General features: G+C 50.4%; 1 protein-coding gene across 10 annotated transcripts in view; it reads right to left on the bottom strand.

Annotated features, from left to right (window-relative positions):
• Positions 1–8,380: 8,380 nt before the first annotated feature.
• DENND3 (DENN domain containing 3) overlaps positions 8,381–18,137 on the bottom strand; it is a 53,924-nt gene continuing 44,167 nt past the window's right edge. For 7 of the 10 annotated variants that reach the window (XM_073893268.1, XM_073893270.1, XM_025871188.2 and 4 more), the window contains 5 exons: positions 16,717–16,871; positions 15,322–15,455; positions 10,381–10,499; positions 10,165–10,302; positions 8,381–9,983 (listed from right to left, as the gene is read on the bottom strand). In XM_073893268.1, coding sequence (XP_073749369.1) covers positions 9,783–9,983; positions 10,165–10,302; positions 10,381–10,499; positions 15,322–15,455; positions 16,717–16,871 — 747 coding nt within the window. In that variant the 3' untranslated portion in view covers positions 8,381–9,782. Of the gene's footprint in view, positions 9,984–10,164; positions 10,303–10,380; positions 10,500–11,609; positions 11,723–15,321; positions 15,456–16,716; positions 16,872–18,137 lie in introns of those variants that run through there. The other 3 variants (XM_073893269.1, XR_012378380.1, XR_012378381.1) reach the window with 3 other exon arrangements.

The following is an 18,137-nucleotide window of genomic DNA, read 5'->3' as shown; positions in this document are numbered from 1 at the left end:
CCCCCCCCCCCCCCCCCGGCTCGGGCCAGGGTGGGTCTCATGGGGGGAGGGCAGAGAGCCCCCAGGCCTGCCGCCGAGTGTGGACAGAGTATGGGCTCACTGAGTCTTCCGAGAACCTCCCCCCACCCCCAGTTCCCAAGCCTGGGGGCCCGTGTTGGAACCCCCCAGCACAGGCCACGTTCAGCCCCGGCCCCTCCGGGACAGCTCCCTCGGCCAGAGGCTCTGCCTGCCTCGCGGGGCCCAGGGGCATCCAGGTAGGAGCCATGCTGGCTATGCCCAGCGGGCCGGCCCGGGGCTGGGGCCCCAGGACAGGTGTGGCCCCAGGTCTGGCCTCCCCTCCTGTGAAGAGGGGGAGCTGCTCAGAAGCTGGGCCTGCACCTCTGGCCACACAGGTAAGCAGCTGAAGCCTGAGGTTTGGGGTGCCTGTGCCTCAGGCTGGGTGGGGCCCTGGGCGGCAGAAGCTGCTGCCACCCCCCGGGGTGGCCCCGGAGGAAGCGGGGGTGGGGGGAGGGGAGGGAGGGAAAGGTTACTCAAGGCCACAGGGCCAGGGATAGCTGAACCCAGGGCGGGGCACCGGGAGGGAGGGAGGGACCGTGTGGTCCCGGCGGGGTCCCTGTGGAGGGGGTGGTGGCTGAGGCTGGAGGCCCCTGGAGCTCTGTGCAGCCTTCCTGCTGCCCCCACAACGCCCGCTGCCGCCCGCCCGGCCTCCGTGAGCCTCACCTGGTGCAGGTGCCAGGTGGCGGGCGGTGGGGGAGGGGGCGGGGGGGGCAGCCTGCCAGATTCTGCACATGCTGACGCAGAAACCACGTGTTGGTTTGGTTTGGTTTTGTTTTTACAAAAAACGGAACCACGCATGGGTTTGCAATCGACATGTTCTGTTTCGCACAATATTTGATCATCATATTCGTATGTGTAGGTCTCCTACATCCTTTTAATAAGATGAACAGAGGGTTTTTGTTTTGGGGGTTTTCTGTTTTTTGTTAGTGAAGTTTCTGTCTACTGTGTATATTTCCTCTACCTTTCTTAAAAATGCAGCACTAATTTACTTTTTCTGGGTGACGCACTTTAGGATTTTCCTGGGAAGGATGGGGCACCTCAAGTAGGAGCTATGTAGACAAGAACGATTTATTTGTGAAACAGTTACATTATTAATGAGAGAGCTCACCTCTGGCTTCTCACTCCATCTGGAGAACACATTGGTTGTAATTATCAGTCTTTCGCTTCCACTAACGTGGCTCTTTGACATCATTATGTTACTTGGTTCTTCCAACGAAATGGAAAGGAGGAGACTGTACTATAATTTTTAGATCAGGAAACCACTCAGAGACCAGAAGGCAGACACACACGTGTTCTATTCCAGGCTCTTAGAAATGGTAGAAAGCGCACATACACTCCGACAAGGGTAGGAATCCTGGAAGGATGGAAAGCAATCAGACTGGAGACGGAAACAATCTGAAATGCTCACAGGGAACTTTTGTGAAGGGTTGGAAGGAGGTTCCGTGGGGAGGGGGATTTGGAGGCAGCTCACACATCCCATAGCTCTCTGGCGGAGGTGGTCGCTCCGGGAGTGAAGGCCTTGCCCAAGCGGCCTTCTAACTATCTGAAGGGATTGCCGAGTCACGTGCTAGGTGTATTTTTAACATTATAAAAAGCTACCAAACGTTCCCGGGGGGGCCCCACGAGTCTGCTCCCACAGCCATGAGCGAGAGCTCTAGAGGCTGCTGCGCGTGCCTGCCCAGCACCCGGCCAGGCCAGCTTACCCAGTGTCGGCCAGTCCCCGGCTGGGCGGCTCCCAGGAACACTCGGACGCTAAGCATCTCTTCCTGGGTCTGCCGTTTGCACATCTTCCGTGGAATGTCAAACTGGAGGTTCTGTCCTGGTGTTTAGTGGGTTTTTCTTATTAATAGGTTTTTAAGGCTACAAGTCCTGATGACTATTTTCTCCTAGTCTCAGAGAGGAAGAAGTGTGCCTTGTTCCTGAGTTCTGAGGGAAAGACTGAGTCTCTGGCCACGAAGTACGGCGGGAGCTTTCATCCTGAGCGGACGCTGAATTCCCTCATGGGCTCTTTCTGAATCTAGTGAAATGATCATGTGTTCCTCGTTTGAGTTTGTTAATACAGTGAATTACATCATGGGCTCGAATATCCTCCCAGTCCTGGGATGAATTCCACTCCGTCATAGGTATTATCCTTTTCACTTATTGCTGGATTTCTTTTTTTTTAAAGATTTTATTATTTGACAGAGAGAGAGAGCACAAGCAGGGGCCGTTGCAGGCAGAGGGAGAAGCAGGCTTCCCGCGGAGCAGGGAGCCCGACGCGGGACTCGATCCCAGGGCCCTGGAATCACGACCAGAGCCGAAGGCCGACGCTTAACCGACTGAGCCCCCAGGCGCCCCTACTGCTGGATTTGAATTTCTAAAATGTTGTTAAAGATTTTAATGTTTATATTTATGAAGGGAAATGGTGTTTGTTTTTTTTCTTTGTAATGTCTGGTTCTGGTAGCAAGGCAATATTGGTATAAAATGAGATAGGGAGGCGTTCACTCCTTATTTTTATGAAAAAAATTAGCATAGAAATTACATGTTATCCTTGTATGTTTGGAAGAGTTCACCAGTGAATTTTTAAAAAGATCTATTTATTTATTTTAGAGAGAAAATGTGCGAGGGGGGCGCGGAGCAGAGGGAGAGGGAGAATCCCAAGCAGGCTCCACGCCCAGCACGGAGCCCAGCGCGGGGCTCGATCCCACGACCCTGAGATCATGACCTGAGCCAAAACCAAGAGTGAGATGCTCAACCAACCGAGCTACCCAGGCGCCCCCATCGGTGAATTCTTTTTTGTTTTTTTGAAGGTTTTAAACTATGGGTTAAATCTCTTGATTAGAAATGAGGCTCTTCAGGCTATTTCTTCTGGAATGAGCTTTATTGCTCTGTGCCTTTGAAATAGTGTTTACATTCCAGCCATGTTGTCAAATTCATTGGTATCAAATTCAAAAAATTCCCTTACTATCTTTTTCAACAGCTGTAGGATCCATAGATTTTTTGTTGTTGTTGTTCTGGTTTTTAATTGAGGTGAACTGACATACGGCGACACAGTGTGCGAGTCTGTGAGTTTTGACACATGCACATCCCTGAGTAACACACACATTCTGCATAGAACATCTTTCTCACTGCAGAAAGGTCTCTCTTGACGCCTTCCAGTTCAATCCAATCCTACATTTACATTGATTAGATATCAGGCAACCACTGATAGGACCTGAGCATGGATTAGTTTTGTCTGTTTTGGACTAAATATGGATGGAAACAGTCTGCAGCCTTTCTGCCTGGCTGCTTTCACCCATTGCACTGCCTCGGAGGGTGGTGGTACACACTGCCGTGTACCAAGTGGGCCAGTCTCTTCACTGATGGGAGGACACACCACAACCGTTCTCTGGGTGATGGGCGTCTCCAGTGTAGCCCTATTACAAATAAAGATGCTATGGACATACTCATAAGAGTCTCTTTGTAGACACAGGTTTTCGTTCCTCTTGGGTAAAAAACGAGGTGGGGGGGTGCCTGGGTGGCTCAGTCGGTTAAGCGTCCAACTCTTGATTTTGGCTCAGATCATGATCTTAGGGTCGTGAGATCAAGCCCCATGTTGGGATCCCTGTTCACGGGGAGACTGCTTGTGGTTTTCTCTCTCTCTCTCTAAAATAAATAAATCTTAAAAACAAACAAACCAAAAAAAAAAACCAAAAACCCGAGGTGTGGAATTGTGGAGTTGTAGGGTAGGTATGTGTCATTAAGAAACTGGCAAACAGGCGCCTGGGTGGCTCAGACGGTTAAGCGTCTGCCTTCGGCTCTGGTCGTGATCTCAGGGTCCTGGGATGGAGCCCCGTGTCGGGCTCCCTGCTCGGTGGGGAGTCTGCTTCTCCCGCTCCCTCAGCCCCTCCCCCCTGCTTGTGCTCTTGCTTGCTCTCTCTCAAATAAATAAATCTTAAAAAAGTAAAAGAAACTGGCAAACCGTTCTCCCAAAGTGGCTGAGCTTTTATCCAGCAGTCATACACAGTAAATCCCATTTGCTGCATATCCTCATCTATGTTCATTATTGTGACTCTTTAATATGAGCTATTCTAATGACTATCAAGTAGTATTTCATTGTGGCTTAATGTCTTTCCTAAATGACTAATGATTTTAAGCATCTTTTCAAATTGGCATCTATATATCTTCATTAGTAAAGTATCCTTTGCCCATTTTTTAATTGGGCTGTTTGTATTGAGTTGTAGAAGCTCTTTATATGTCATGGGTAGAAGTCTTCGTCAGATCCAGCATTGTAAATATTTCCTTTCGGGTTTTTTTTTTTTTTTAATTTCTTAATGATGTATTTTAATGATGTACAATTTATCATTTTTTTTCTATTTAGCTTTTATTGTGTTTTCTCTAAGATATCCTTATCTATACCAAGGTTGCAAAGATATTCCTTGTTTGTTTCTAGAAGTTATAGTTTTACATCTAGATGAACCACCTCGAATTAAATTTTTTGAAGTGAGATTAGGGTTGAGCTTCTTCCTATTTCCACACATTTATCCAGTTGTTACAGCACTATTTGTCAAAAAGATTTCCCTACTGAATTGTCTTGCAATTTTTGTTGAATATCAACTGTCAGTTGACAGTTGTATCAACTGATACAGTCAGTTAAGCGTTATCAACTGATATAGTCAGTTACGCGTATGTTTCTAGATCCTACTTTCTGTTCTGTTGATCTGTTTATGCCCACACTCTTACCGTCTTGATCACTGTAGCTTTTGGGGAAGCTTTACATTACATACTGTGAGTTCTCTAGCTCCGATTTTTCCAGGGTTATCTTGACTATTCAACTTGGCATTTCCATGTGTGCGTGCATGCCTGTGCATGTCAAATTGTCAACATATATATTTTTAAATTGTGTTGGCATTTGGATTGGAATTACATTGAATCTACTGGGTTGACTTGGAGAAAACTAACATTTTTACAATATTTAATCTTCTCATCCATAAACATAGTATACTTTTTAATTTGTTTAGGCCTTTTAAAATTTCTCTCAGCAGTGTTTTTGAGTTCAGTATACAGGTCTAGCACATCTTTTTCATTAAATTTATTCGTATCTGATGTTTTTAATGCTATCATAAGTCATATTTTTACATTTTCCAATTGTTTGTTAAAATATAGAAATGCAGTGGTTATTCTGTATTGACCTGTATCCCACAATCTTGCTAAATTTGCTTGGTCTGATACTTCCTTTAAAAAAAGATTCTTTAGGATTTATGTAATCGATAATGCTGGCTGTGTATAAATAGTTTGTCCTTCTTGTCCAGTCTTTCAATCATCTATTTTTGCCTTCGTGCCAAGGCCAAGACCTGGGGTGTGGTGTTGAATGGGGGGATGAAAGTGCGCGTCCTTGCCCTGTTCCCAGTCTTAGAGGGGCACAGCCGGTCTGCGGCCGTCAGGTGCGACGTCCGTTGTGGGTTCCCGCAGGTGCCCCGTATCAGTCTGAGGACGTTTGCTTCTCAGTTTGCTGGGATATGTATTGTGAACGATTATTTTATTCTGTCAGTTTTTTCCTGCATCTGTTGAGATAACCACTGTAGCTTTTCTCCTTTATTCTGTTAACATGTGGAATTTCCAGATTGATTGTCGAATGTTAAATTAGCTTTGCGTTCCTGGAGCAAGCCCCACGTGGTCATGCTGTATTATCCTTTCAAAATGTTGCTGGATTCAACTGGCTAATATTTTGTTCAGGCATTTTGCATCTATGTTGATGAGGGGAACCAATGTGCGCTTTTATTTTCCTGTAAGATCTTTTGTCCGGTTTTAGTACAGCATCATGCTGGTCTCCTAAATGGGTCAGGAAGTGCTCCCTATCCTTCTGCAAGACTTCTGTGGGATTCTAGTATTCCATCCTAAAGAGTTTGTTAGAATTCACTAATGAAACCCACAGGGCCCGGAATTTCCTGTGCGGGAAGGTTTTTGACCAAAGTCAATTTCCTTAATAGATGTAGGACTATTAAGATTTTCTGTTTCCTCTTGCACTGGCTTCAGCTTCATACAGTTGTTTCTCAAGAACTTTGTACATTTCACCAAATTTATTGCCATAAAGTTGTTCACCTACTGTTTTGATGTCAAGAAGATTTCAGCCTGTCTTTCGTTCCTGACACTGGTGATTTGTGTCTGCTCCTTTTCTCTTGATTGGTTTTACAAGAGTTTACCAATTACTTTACAGAACCAACTTTTGGCTTTGTTGATTGCTTTCCATTTCACTGATTTTGGTCTTATCTTTATTATTTCCCTCCTTTACATATTTTGGATTAAATATGCTTTAATCTTTTCCTATATTCTTATGATGGAAGTTTAATGTTAAACCTTTCTTCTAATAGAGGCATTTAAAGCGATAACCTTTCTTCTAAACACTGCTTTAACTGCATCTCACGAATTTTGTACTTTTTAAATTTCTTGTGTAATATTTTTATTTGACCCATAGGTTATTTGGAAGTAATGTTTAATTTCCAACATAATTTTCATTTGGGGATTTTGAGGGCATTGTTGCTGTTGATTTCTAATTTAAGTCTGGTGTGGTCTGAGAACATATTCTGTAAGATTTAAATCTTTTCACACTTAATAGTCCAGCTTGATGGCTTGATGAACATTCTACGTACACTTGAAAAGAAGGGGTATCCTGTTGTGGGGTGTAGTGTTCTGTAATGTCAGGCCACACTGGCGGATGGTGTTGAACCTTCTATGTCGTCACTGAGTTTTTGTTTACTGGTTCTCTCACCGAGGGAAGGGTGTGAAAATCTCCCGACTCCTAGTGTGGATCTGTTTTCTCCTATAGTTCTACCATGTCTGCTTCATGTGTCTTGAAGCTCTATTAAGTGCATATATAAATATATATGGATTATGTCTTATGGATTAATAACACTATCACAAGGAACAGAATTGTCTTTTTGGCATTATGCACACGAGTTGGAGTCTGTTTTGTCTGACGCAAATAGCGATACCGCAACTGTGCTGATTGTCTGCCTTGTGTGCCCGTTCCAGCTTTCACGGCGCACCCCCCCCCCGCCCCAGGTTGGTGTATTTAAAGTGCATCTCTTGTAGATGATGTGTGTGTTGGTCTGTGTCTTCTTCCAAGGACACCTGTCATTGCATTTAGGGCCCGCCCTAAGCCAGGATGACCTCATCTTGGGTCCTCCAGGGGACGGGACATGGACTGGCCTTTCTGGGCCACTGCAGCTGCTGTCACGTGTTTACAAGCTCTGAGTATTTTCACGAGCGCCCAGCAAAGCAGCCTGGCTGGAGTATTCTCTGGGCCGTTCCGGGGCCCAGCAGTGGAGCGTGCTTCTTAGTCACCCCACCAGCCCAGGACTTCATGGACTAGGCCTGGACTAGGGCCTGCGGGCCTCTGGCCTCACCTGGGGCCCTGTTCCACCTCTCTGTTCCAAGGCACAGAAACGTAGAGCTTTGGAGTCCTGTGCCTGCTGAAGGTCATGGTCACGCCATAGCAGAGCAGTAGCAGCACAGGTGAAAAACTAGTTCCTGAGTGTCTGAGCCTCTTACTCGCCCGGAGACCCCATGGCATCGCTGCAAGAAATACAGACATTTCCAGGCAGTAGACACAGTGGGGCAACTCTGCCTGGCTTTCTATCCAAGCCTTCCCCAGCCATGCGGAGGAAGCACCCCTTCATCTTCCTAAGGAATCTTCTAGAAATGGACAGAAGTCATGTGCTTTTAATTCAGACATTACAATCACATCCGATTCCAAGGTTGTCATTTGAGAGCAGCCAGTGCGTTCACATATTGAGAGAGCAGATCGTAAAGGCGGTAGCAAGTGACCATCTGGACAACTTCAGCAGTAGCAGAGTGGGGCAAGCGTGTAATGGGCGTCGTAGCGCTGGGCCGGCACCCAGGGCAAGCTTTCTCTTCTATTGTTTGAAATACAGCTGGAGAGCTGAAATCATATTAAAGTCGACTGGCTTCTCATTCAAGATAAACACTTTTTTTGGGGGGTGGGGTACTAACTTAATTCAGGTTTCTGAAGCCACAACAGGGAAGGCATCGTCTGTCTAATGAATTCCAGCTCATCTGGGGCTTCCTGTGACAAATCATTCATCACGGAACCTCTTCAAAGCATAGAGGAAACACCGAAGGCATAAAGTGCCCTTTCCATTTTAACAACCCCCACCGGCCACTCTATCACTGTCAAGTAAGATCTGGGAAATTGTCACTAAGAATAAAGGGAATGAAAAGTCTGCATTAAAGTAACGATGCATGCTTAGAATGAATCAAGAGCAAACCCAAAATGGTCCTGGATTATTTTATAGCTCTCTCCCACCAGTGAATGTGGGGAAAGTAAGGAGACAGGACATCAGTGTTTAATAAACAAAGGAATTTATTATTGACAAGGTGAAAATACCTGGTTATGTGTGGATTGACATGAAATAATTTATGAGTATTTCTGACAGGATTTGACTAATTTTTCATGTGTTTACAAAAGCAGAATTCAATCCTTGCTTCCTTCTAGAAGTCAGGAACACACCCTCTTTGTAAGCACAGTCGCGGGGGCATAAGGCCACCTAGCTGTTCTCTGCACCACATTCCCAGAACACCCCAGAATCTGGGTCCGTGATCTGGACCCTGCAAAACCCTTAGGTCCTACAGACAAACCCAAGGGCTGGTCAAAGCTTTCATCTGGAGGTTCTGGACGCTACTGAGCTCGACCCTGTCCTGGGGGCCTGATGAACACCGTCTGCGACCTCTCAGGGTGAGTGAGGTCCGGCGTGGCGTCTGAGTTCCACAAGCCCAGGGCAGAGGGTCTGTGGCTGAGCTCATGGTGGGTCCATCGGGCGAGAGCCATCAGGGGGATGTTCCCTCCATATCCAGTAACTACGTCAAAACCTTCCTTGCTGGACACCGAGGGAGGGACATCTCAATATTACAGTAAAAATGCGTAAGAGGTTGTTTCTGCAAATACTTACTTATAGCTAATAAGATCAGTAATACAGCACCATCTACGGAGACAGAGACGACACTCACACAAGATGCAGACGGTTGAAAGGTACATGACGGTGAGTGGCAGCAACTTCACTAGAAAACTTGATTATATAAGGCTATTTTAGGTGGAACTCTTCCTCTGTGATCTCTGGCAGCAAAGTCTCTCTAGGTTTCTTCATTATAAGAACTTGGCATTAGTTAAAGGAAAGAAACACAGAGCTTGCCTCAGCTGGCCCAGCCCTTGTCCAGACACCCTGAGTACAGTGCTGTCCCCTCCCTGTCCCCTCCTCGGTCACCTGCTCTGGGCAGGCACAAATCTCCTCAACCACAAAGCTGTCATTTAAAGAACACCTCCTCTCGTAAACTGCTGGAAACAAGAGGTCAGCCTAAGGCTGTAGGTCTCCTGCAAGCTGGTGCTTACTGTATATTTAAATGAGTGAAGTAGAGGAAACGCAAACCAGAGACTTGAGGTCTGCCGGTCATACATGATTTGGCTACATCGCTTCCCTCTGGCTCCGGTGCTGGCCCCTAGTCGTGGGTTCTGGAACTTTCTAGACAACACACAGGGTAACTTCCCGGCAGAGCCGATGAGCAAGTTGATCCAGCTGCCTGCCTGAGAAGCACCCCAACCTGAAAGGCTGTTGGTACGGTTCAATCAGGAAAGTCCGACACACTGCCCTCCCCCGCTGGGGGCCCGGACTGGCTCCCCACCTCACCCTCTCCGGGGGGGAGCACCGGCAGGGGGCGCAGAACACAGCCCTGTTCAGCATGTTCACCCACGTTTACTCAACTTTCCAGATGGCGATCTTCCCCTCCCCGCCGCCGGACCCGCTCAGCACGTATCTGTCCTCTGCCGAGCACAGGGCCTTCACCGTGTCCATGTGGGCCACCAGCTCCTTTTCCACTGTCTTCCTCTCGGCGTCAATGACGTAGATCTTCCCTTTGGACTTGCCCTGTGACAGACCTGTGCCGCCTACCCAGATCTGCCAGGGAGAAACGGAGGGGGCGTCGGCCACACGCAGCCTGGCCCGGGAAGGGGGACCCCTGTAGGTGTGCTTTACCCGGTGTACCGGGTGGAATGGTTCACCCCCAAAACCAAGTCCTCCTGGAGCCTGGGGGAGGGGGGCGGTGCTCTGGGGGGGTGTGTGTGGCTCCTCGCCCTACCTGCTGCTTCACTGTGATCATGCAGCTGACCTCCGAGCAGTCCTGAAGGTGAACCGCCTGAGGGCGCTGGGTCAGGTCCTTCAGGCTCCAAACGTAGATGCTGTTGAATCCGGCACACGCCGCCCAGAGCTGCTCCTGCTGAAACAGAAGTCAGGCTGTGGCTGGTGACCCAGCGCTCCGTGGAGCCGGCCCCCACGGCGCTGCGGGGACAGATACCTCGGGGAGGAGTTGGAGACTGAGGAAGGACGTGCAGATGTCCCCAACGTTCTCGCTGATCTTCAGTTCTTGACAAAGCAGTCCGTTCGATGTCACAACCACAATACTGTTCCCGGTGCCTGCAGAGCGGAGGGGTGAGCATGAGGGCCAGGGGCGCGCCTGGGGCCCGGGGATGAAGCGGCTGGAAAGGTCTTCCTGGGCAGCCAGCTGCCACGCGCTGCCACCTCGCGGCCCCGGTGCCCGTCACCCCACCATTACTGATGAGGACACGGCAGCTTTGGGACCCTTCCTCCTGTCCTGCCCCCTGAAGCCACAGCCAGTCCTCCCCATCGGGCATGAGAGGTGAAGGTGACAGTGCCATGCGTCACCACGTGCTTCCGCGTCTGTGAATCACTCAAGGAACGTGGCTTTCTGCAAACCGAGAGAGCTGCAGGTGGCCGGACGCTCTTTCCTTGTGAGTTTCCTGCGTGTGCCCCCTGCCGCGGGCGCTGAGGCCACCGTGCCAGCATCACAGACATGGGGACAGGCGGGCATGGCCTCGGTGGGGGAAGGTGCCAGCTAGATGCAGAGGGAGGCGGGAGCCCCCAGCCGTGCCGCTCCGGCTTCCCGTCGCCAGCCAGTGCACCGCAGGCCCCTGACACTCAGCCTCCACACACAGGAGCCCCTGCCCCCTGGCCGCCCCAAGGACTTGGAAGCTCAGCTGGGGTTTCAGTCATGGAAAGCAAGAGCTGCCACCCCATCTCTCTTTCCTGCTTCTAAGCTGGGGTCAGGGTGGTTTTCCTGAGACCTCATAAGCAAAACCTCGTCCTATGATGGCCCGTTAGCCAGATATGCCATTACCCACTTGGGCTAACTGGTGAGGCCCTCGTGATGCTGCGGCTGGTTAGGAACACCGGGCCCGCCCTGTGGGAGGCACTTCCGCCCCTCGAGCCCCCTCTCAGCGGACTGGACACAGAGCCCAGGAAGGGGCCCCATAGGAAGGGGCCCCATAGGAAGGGGCACGGGACAAGACAAGGCTCAAGAGGGGCGTGAGCAGTGGAGCAACGGAGGAGGGCTACTGTCCCCAACACAGCACTCTGAGGACGATGGCGCTTTGGCCTCTTGCATCTCGTAGCCATTAGCGAGCTCTGCAGGGGGAAGGGTAGTATTCTATCTCACTTTCAAATAAAGACACAGACTCCAAAGTGACCAGCTGTCTGGCGGCAAAGCCTGAACCTGAATGCACCCACCTGAAGGCCACAGCAGAACCACGGGGTATGGGAACGGGGTTTACTTCCCTCCTAGAAAATGACCCAGCACTCAGGCGCGGGGTGCCTGAGCAAGGGCAGCCGGCCACGCAGTCCTAGGGGAAGACACGCAGGTCTGAGGTCTCATTACTGGACTAGAGAGGAAGATCGCAGCCCCTCAGGCTCACCTCACCAAGCGCCTGGGGAGAAGCGAGACGCACCGCCTGGCCAGCCCTCACTGTCAGGCTCTGTCTCCGAGCACACCGACATCCCGGTGTGAGAAGACCCTGATCTGGTCCCAGTATCTGCACTGGTGACATATGATGAGGGGCCGAGGTTTCCGCTTGTTACTCTTATTCAGAAAGAGACTTGGGACAACACTTCTCAGGCATGCGCTCTCTGTTACCTGAAGAAACCCCATTTTTCTCATTGTTGCTAAATAGGAAAACTACTTATTGTATTAACTTGGAAAATACAAGGCGTTCTGTCCTCTGTTTGCTCCCTCACTGTATGTAACAGGCATCTTTTACCCCAGAGTTTGGTCAGCTCTGGTAATCCGAAATGCATCCGGGCTGGACACACACACACACACACACACACACACACACACACACACACACACACACACACACACTGGAGATCAAGGCTGAGGCGTATGGTCCTTGAAAGAAAGAAGTAAACTCCATAACCTGCACACACACCCAGGTTTCCCTGGGGGTACTTCCCAGTTCTCTGTGGGACACTGAGGAATAAATGTTCTAGTGCTGTCACAGTCCACCTTGCTTGAGGGTATGATTTAGGGCTGCCAATGTGGCTGGAAAGAAGAAATATCCCCCAAATGAGGGAGCCCAAAAATGTAGGTATAGATTCTCAAATCCTTGGCTGACTCCTCAACTGTGCATAAACACAGAAGGCAGAACTGGAACAGTTCAAAATAGTAGCTCATCAGGCTAGAAAGGCTTTGTACATACCTCAGGCATTCCCTTGCAACCCTAAAAGAGCTGTGCTTACAAAAATCAAGACTGTGCACCAGAACAAAGTGTTATGTGCTCCAGGACTAAGGTCAAAAGTGAAATATATTTACCCCAGAAAAGCCAAAAACCAAGCCTCTACACAAGAATAAAATGATTGGCCAGTAAGTAATTTAATGACCTTCTAGAACAAAACCTAATGGTCTTTAAAGAAGGATATAACCAGAGTCTCCTAGACGTGTCATCAACAACATCCAGGATACAGTACCTCCTGCACATGTGAAGTACGCGGATACAACTAGGATTCAATAGAAGAAGTAGTGCACACAAGCAGACCCACAGATGACCCAGGATCTGGCAGAGAAGGAGCTCAACCGGCAATTATGAATAAATTTAAAAACTCACAGGAAGATATAAAGAGGATGGGTGGACATGAAGACTTTAGAAGAGAAATGGACATTCTCGAACTGAAATGAAAATCTGCTGGACACGTCCAGCAGCAGACAGGACACAGATGAAGAAAGGGTCTGGTCTTAACCAAGCTAAAGCAGAGGAAAAGAGGGAAAAAATTATAGCCGTGCCTGAGACCTGTGGGACATTATCCAATAGCCTGAGATATATATTATTATACTATTATATATATTTATATTCTAACATAATTCTAGAATACACACATACACACACACAATTAAGATCCCAGAAGACACGGAGAAAGAGAATGCACAAAAATACTGGAAGGAATAATGGTTAAAAGTCTTCCTGACTCACAAAAGTAAACCGTAAGTGAGACAGACATGAAGACCTTCACGCCTAAGCACGCTCTAGTCTGACTCCTGAAAAGCAAAGACAATGCTTCCACGCGGCCACAGAAACCAGACACGATGTATCAGCCGAACAGGAAGAGGGCCGACTTCTCATCAGGAACAAACAAAGCTACGTAACCATGGGAGGATATTTCTAAAGTGTGGGGGGGAAAAACACAGTCTATCAGCCTGGAATTTGCTTATAGCAGACTCAGATAATAAGAAATACTAAGGGAAATGCTTGAGCTAAGGGAAGCGATGCAGATGGAAACCAGGTACAAAGCTCCCCAGAAACGGTAAACATATGGGCAAAAATCAGTGAGTACTTACGCAAAAATTTGAAAACGATTTTCTGAGGTTTATCACAGTTGTAGAAATAAAATACTGCTGTTAACAATAGTAGCGAAAGGGACAGGAAAAGGTAAATGGAATTGCTGATACCACTGTGAGCTTACATATGACATGTTAAGGTCTCCCGTGAGAAGGGCAGGCTCATACTGCCGTCCTTCGAGCAACCATTAAAAAGTAAAGCAAAAAAATGTAGAGCTAAAAAGACAGAAAAATAAACTGAATATAAAAAATTCTTTCCTGCCTTCTTTTAGACGGAGTAACAAAAGCCGAGAAGGACAGGTGGGAAAGGGAAAAGGGCAGAGGGGACGGCGGGCTCCCGCCCGAGCCGTCCGAACGGCGCTAGAAGTGAGCAGACTGGCGTGCAGATGTTGCCATGGACAACACGCACACACGCACAGGGCACACGCACCCTGGCATGCGGCTGGGAAGGCAGGGAGGCCACCGTGGGACGCCGCCGCACACAGCCATGGGGGCGCCGACAGTAAAAACCAGCACGTGAAGGTGCGGAGGAGTCGGAACCCTCCTACACGGCTGGCCGGCAGGAGCACCACATGGTGCAGCAGCTTCAGAGAAGAGTGGGACCCACGGTTTCTCAATGGGGTAAACACCGGGTTAACCCTTGGATGACCACGTCGCGATATATTCCTACGACCAAATCGAACTCCGCAATCGCGGGAGTGAGCCATAAACAAACATCGCAGGTGGCCCCGCGCACAAGAGGCTCGTGAACAGCGCGGCTACAGAAGGGGCCCTGCTGCGGAGTCCGTGCAGGGAAGGCTTGGGAACAGGCAACACAGCCCCGGGCGGCAGAATCCACAACGGGTGGCCTCTGGGCAGGCGCTCCCTGGAAAGGGGCGCAGAGGAACTTTCCACTGTGATGGAAATATCTGGGTCCTTGGGTGGTTATGTGCTGGATGCTTTTGTCAAAATCCAACGAACGACACTCATGTTTGTGCATTTTACCATACGTAAAATATGCCTCAAGTTTAAAAAAATTACGTTCATGACCATTACCCTGGCATCTGGCACAGCCCAGGGAAGACTTGAAAGTGCAGGCAATGTGCTCTGGGATGCTCAGAAATGCAGGACCTACACCCCCAGGCCGAGCCTCTGCACCTCCCGTCACACCCCGGGCAGGATGCCCAGCTGAGCTCCACAGAGTCCTGACCCGAGGTCTGTGCCGAGGCACGCCCAGCAGGCCTTGCCCCGCTTGCCCCCGGCTGGGGGGCCGTGGGTCACACACAAAGTGACAGGGCCACAGAGGGCTCCTAAAAGGAGCAGTGATGATTCCTGGGGGCATGGGGGCTGCATTCACACTCCAAGCAGGGCCGGGTGAGAGCAGAGGTGAGCAGCAGAGAGACAGGCAGCAGGTGGGAGGATGCCGGCGTCCCGGCCGCCGTGGGGGAGGGAGGCCCGAGAAGCCACACAGACAGGAGACGAGCAGGGAGCCCGCGAGCACAGAGAAGGAGTGCGAGTTGGAAGGCCGGGAAGGTGCACAGCAAAGGAAATAGCCTCAAGCTCGTGTTCAGTCTCCTCTTGCTGGAGCAGGGCTCCGGCACCCCTAAGGACAGCGGGGGACCGAGGACTTACAGCACCACAGGCAGCCATCATGCAGGCTGATGGACGAGAGCCTGCCGCCCGGCAGCTGGAACCTGCTGGTCACTCGCAGGGTGCTCACGTTCCACGCCAGGATGGTCCCGTCCCGGCTGCACGAATACACCTTGCTGGTGGTGTGAACACACGAGAGCAGGTTTGGCTCCAACAGGCTTTAACCCCGAGGAGTACAAAGTTACCATTACGTACAGGTCCACCACCCAAGCAAACTCCATCCATGTGGACAGAATGATTAGTTACGACGTAACCGATGCAGCAGGCAAAAATGGTTTTCTGGGGAGGCCTCTCCTTGCCCCTCAGTGTGGGCTGCCAGCTCTGCAGAACCGTAACATGACCACGGAGTCAAATCTAGCCCCTGACACCGGGTGAGACCAAGCATGCGCACCGTCCCAGCCCAAGTTCACAAATCAGCGCCGCGTCGGCCACCAGCGGCTGCAGGAGAGGGCCGAGTGCGAGCCAGAGCGATGTGCGGGCCCTTCACCCCGAGAACGATTAATTTTCAGGTCAGTGCCTTATGTTCTGAGCGGGCCCAACTGAGGACAGATGGCAACCCTAAAACTCAGGGGACAAGGCAGTGGGGGGCTGCATGGAGGAGAGCAGCAGAGCGGGGGGGGGTACCCGCGCCCTGGGCAGGGCTGCCTCTTTGAAGTAGGTGACCTTGCTCCCGGAGCCTCCAATTCCTTCACAGAGGGAAATGGGACCCCTCCTCATTCTCCAGTCTCCGCCGGGCACCTACTGTGTGCCGGGCCCTGTTCTAAGCACAGGACACACAGCAAAGAGAACAGACAGGGGTGCCTGCCTCTGGGCTGACAGTCCCAATACGGCAAAGACAGTGAATGAAGCAGACACAACTTCCAGACTGAACTGTATCCCCCCAAAAAGATACGCTGGAGTCCTAACCCCCAGGATGTCAGAGTGCAACAGTACTTAGAAATAGGGCCTTTATGGAGGTAATTCAAGTTAAAGTTAACAGGGTGGACCCTCATCCAGCATGACTGGCGTCCTTATAAGAAGGGAGATTTGGACACGGGTAGCACTGTGTGAAGCGGGAGAACCAGAAGGATGTGTCTGCAAGCCGCAGGTTCTTGGCAGATGCCCAGACCCCAAGAGCGGGCGAGGAAGGCCACATGCCCGTGGCTACTGACCGCCATGCCTACCCCGCAGCTGGCCTGCAGGGGACCCGCTCCTCCGTGCTCAGGACCAGAAACAAGAACATCACCTGACTTGGCTTGTGACAGACCCGCTTCGCTCTCCACGGCCGGCCTGGCCCCGCGGGCAGTCGCCCACAGCGGCTGGGAGCCCTTCCTGCTCGGGGCTCCCCACCCACCCAGGAGCCCAAGGGTCCCTTGTCCCAGCAGAACCCAGCGGTACCTGGGCGTCCCGTTCTGAACAACCAGGTCCGTGACACTGGAGCGGTGGTCGGTGAGCTGCTTGTTGCAGGACATGCTGTGGATGTTGATGATGTAGATGACCGAGTCCTCGGAGCCGACCCACACCTGGTTCTGCTCTGCCATCACCATGCAGTTCTGACGCAGGCCAGGGAGAAAGCGCCAACGGTCACGTCTCGTCGGCCACCGCAGTCCTATTCTACAGCTCACAGCCCACACCGCCCCTCTGCTCCGGGGGACACGCGGGGCGTTCGGTGAGCCCTGGTCACACCTGCCCGAAGGCAGACGCTTAACCGGTGGAGCCACCCAGTCTCCCCAGTTTTAATATGTGAGAGAGAGTGAGCACGAGCGGGGGGAGGGGCAGACTGAGTCACCCAGACACCCCTAAAAACTGATAGTTCCAATTTTACCGATAAATATTCCCGTAAGTCAGAAGAGGATGCTAGCTCACTAATTTCAAAATTAATCATTTGAAAAAGCCCTTTCTTGGGGCGCCTGGGAGGCTCAGTCGTTAACCATCTGCCTTCGGCTCAGGTCATGGTCCCGGGGTCCTGGGATCGAGCCCCGCATCGGGCTCCCTGCTCGGCGGGAAGCCTGCTTCTCCCTCTCCCACTCCCCCCGCCTTGTGCTCACTCTCTCTCACAAATAAATAAAATCGTAAAAAGTTTACTTGTTTGGTACAAAAATAAGATAAATATTAAAAGCGTGGGTGGCTCAGTCGTTAAGCGTCTGCCTTCGGCTCAGGTCATGGTCCCGGGGTCCTGGGATCGAGCCCTGCATCACGCTCCCTGCCCGGCGGGAAGCCTGCTTCTCCCTCTCCCGCTCCCCCTGCCTGTGTTCCCTCTCTCGCTGTCTCTCTGTCAAATAAAATCTTAAAAAAAAAAAAAATCCCTTTCTTTTCAGGCATCTACCTGAGACCTGGTATAATTTTAGTAAAATGTCTTTCTTTAGTGGCCCAAATATATCTTAAACTACTTGGAACTTCAAATTTCAGAGGAGGCAGCATTTTCTTGAGGTAATTATCCGACTTTCTTTCTTGTTAAACAGTACAGAGTATCTCAGTGAGATGAGTACAGAGGTGTTTTCACATAAGTGGGAGAACTTACTGCTTTACCTAAATGTTACCTGGCCTGACTGGGAGCAGCAGAGATGGCCACATAATGCAGCCTTTTCATTTTATTTTAACTAGGATTTTAAGTTATTCTGTTATTAAAAAGTTTTTTTTTTAAGATTTTATTTATTTATTTGACAGAGAGAGACACAGCAAGAGAGGGAACACAAGCAGGGGGAGTGGGAGAGGGAGAAGCAGGCTTCCCGCGGAGCAGGGAGCCCGATGCGGGGCTCGATCCCAGGACCCCGGGACCATGACCTGAGCCAGAGGCAGACGCTTAACGACTGAGCCAC

Source organism: Callorhinus ursinus, unplaced genomic scaffold, assembly GCF_003265705.2.
Source record: "Callorhinus ursinus isolate GAN/ISIS: 27379988/994484 unplaced genomic scaffold, GSC_fseal_2.0 scaffold5, whole genome shotgun sequence".
NCBI classification, from domain to species: Eukaryota; Metazoa; Chordata; class Mammalia; order Carnivora; family Otariidae; genus Callorhinus; species Callorhinus ursinus.
This window is presented reverse-complemented; position numbering and strand designations above follow the sequence as displayed.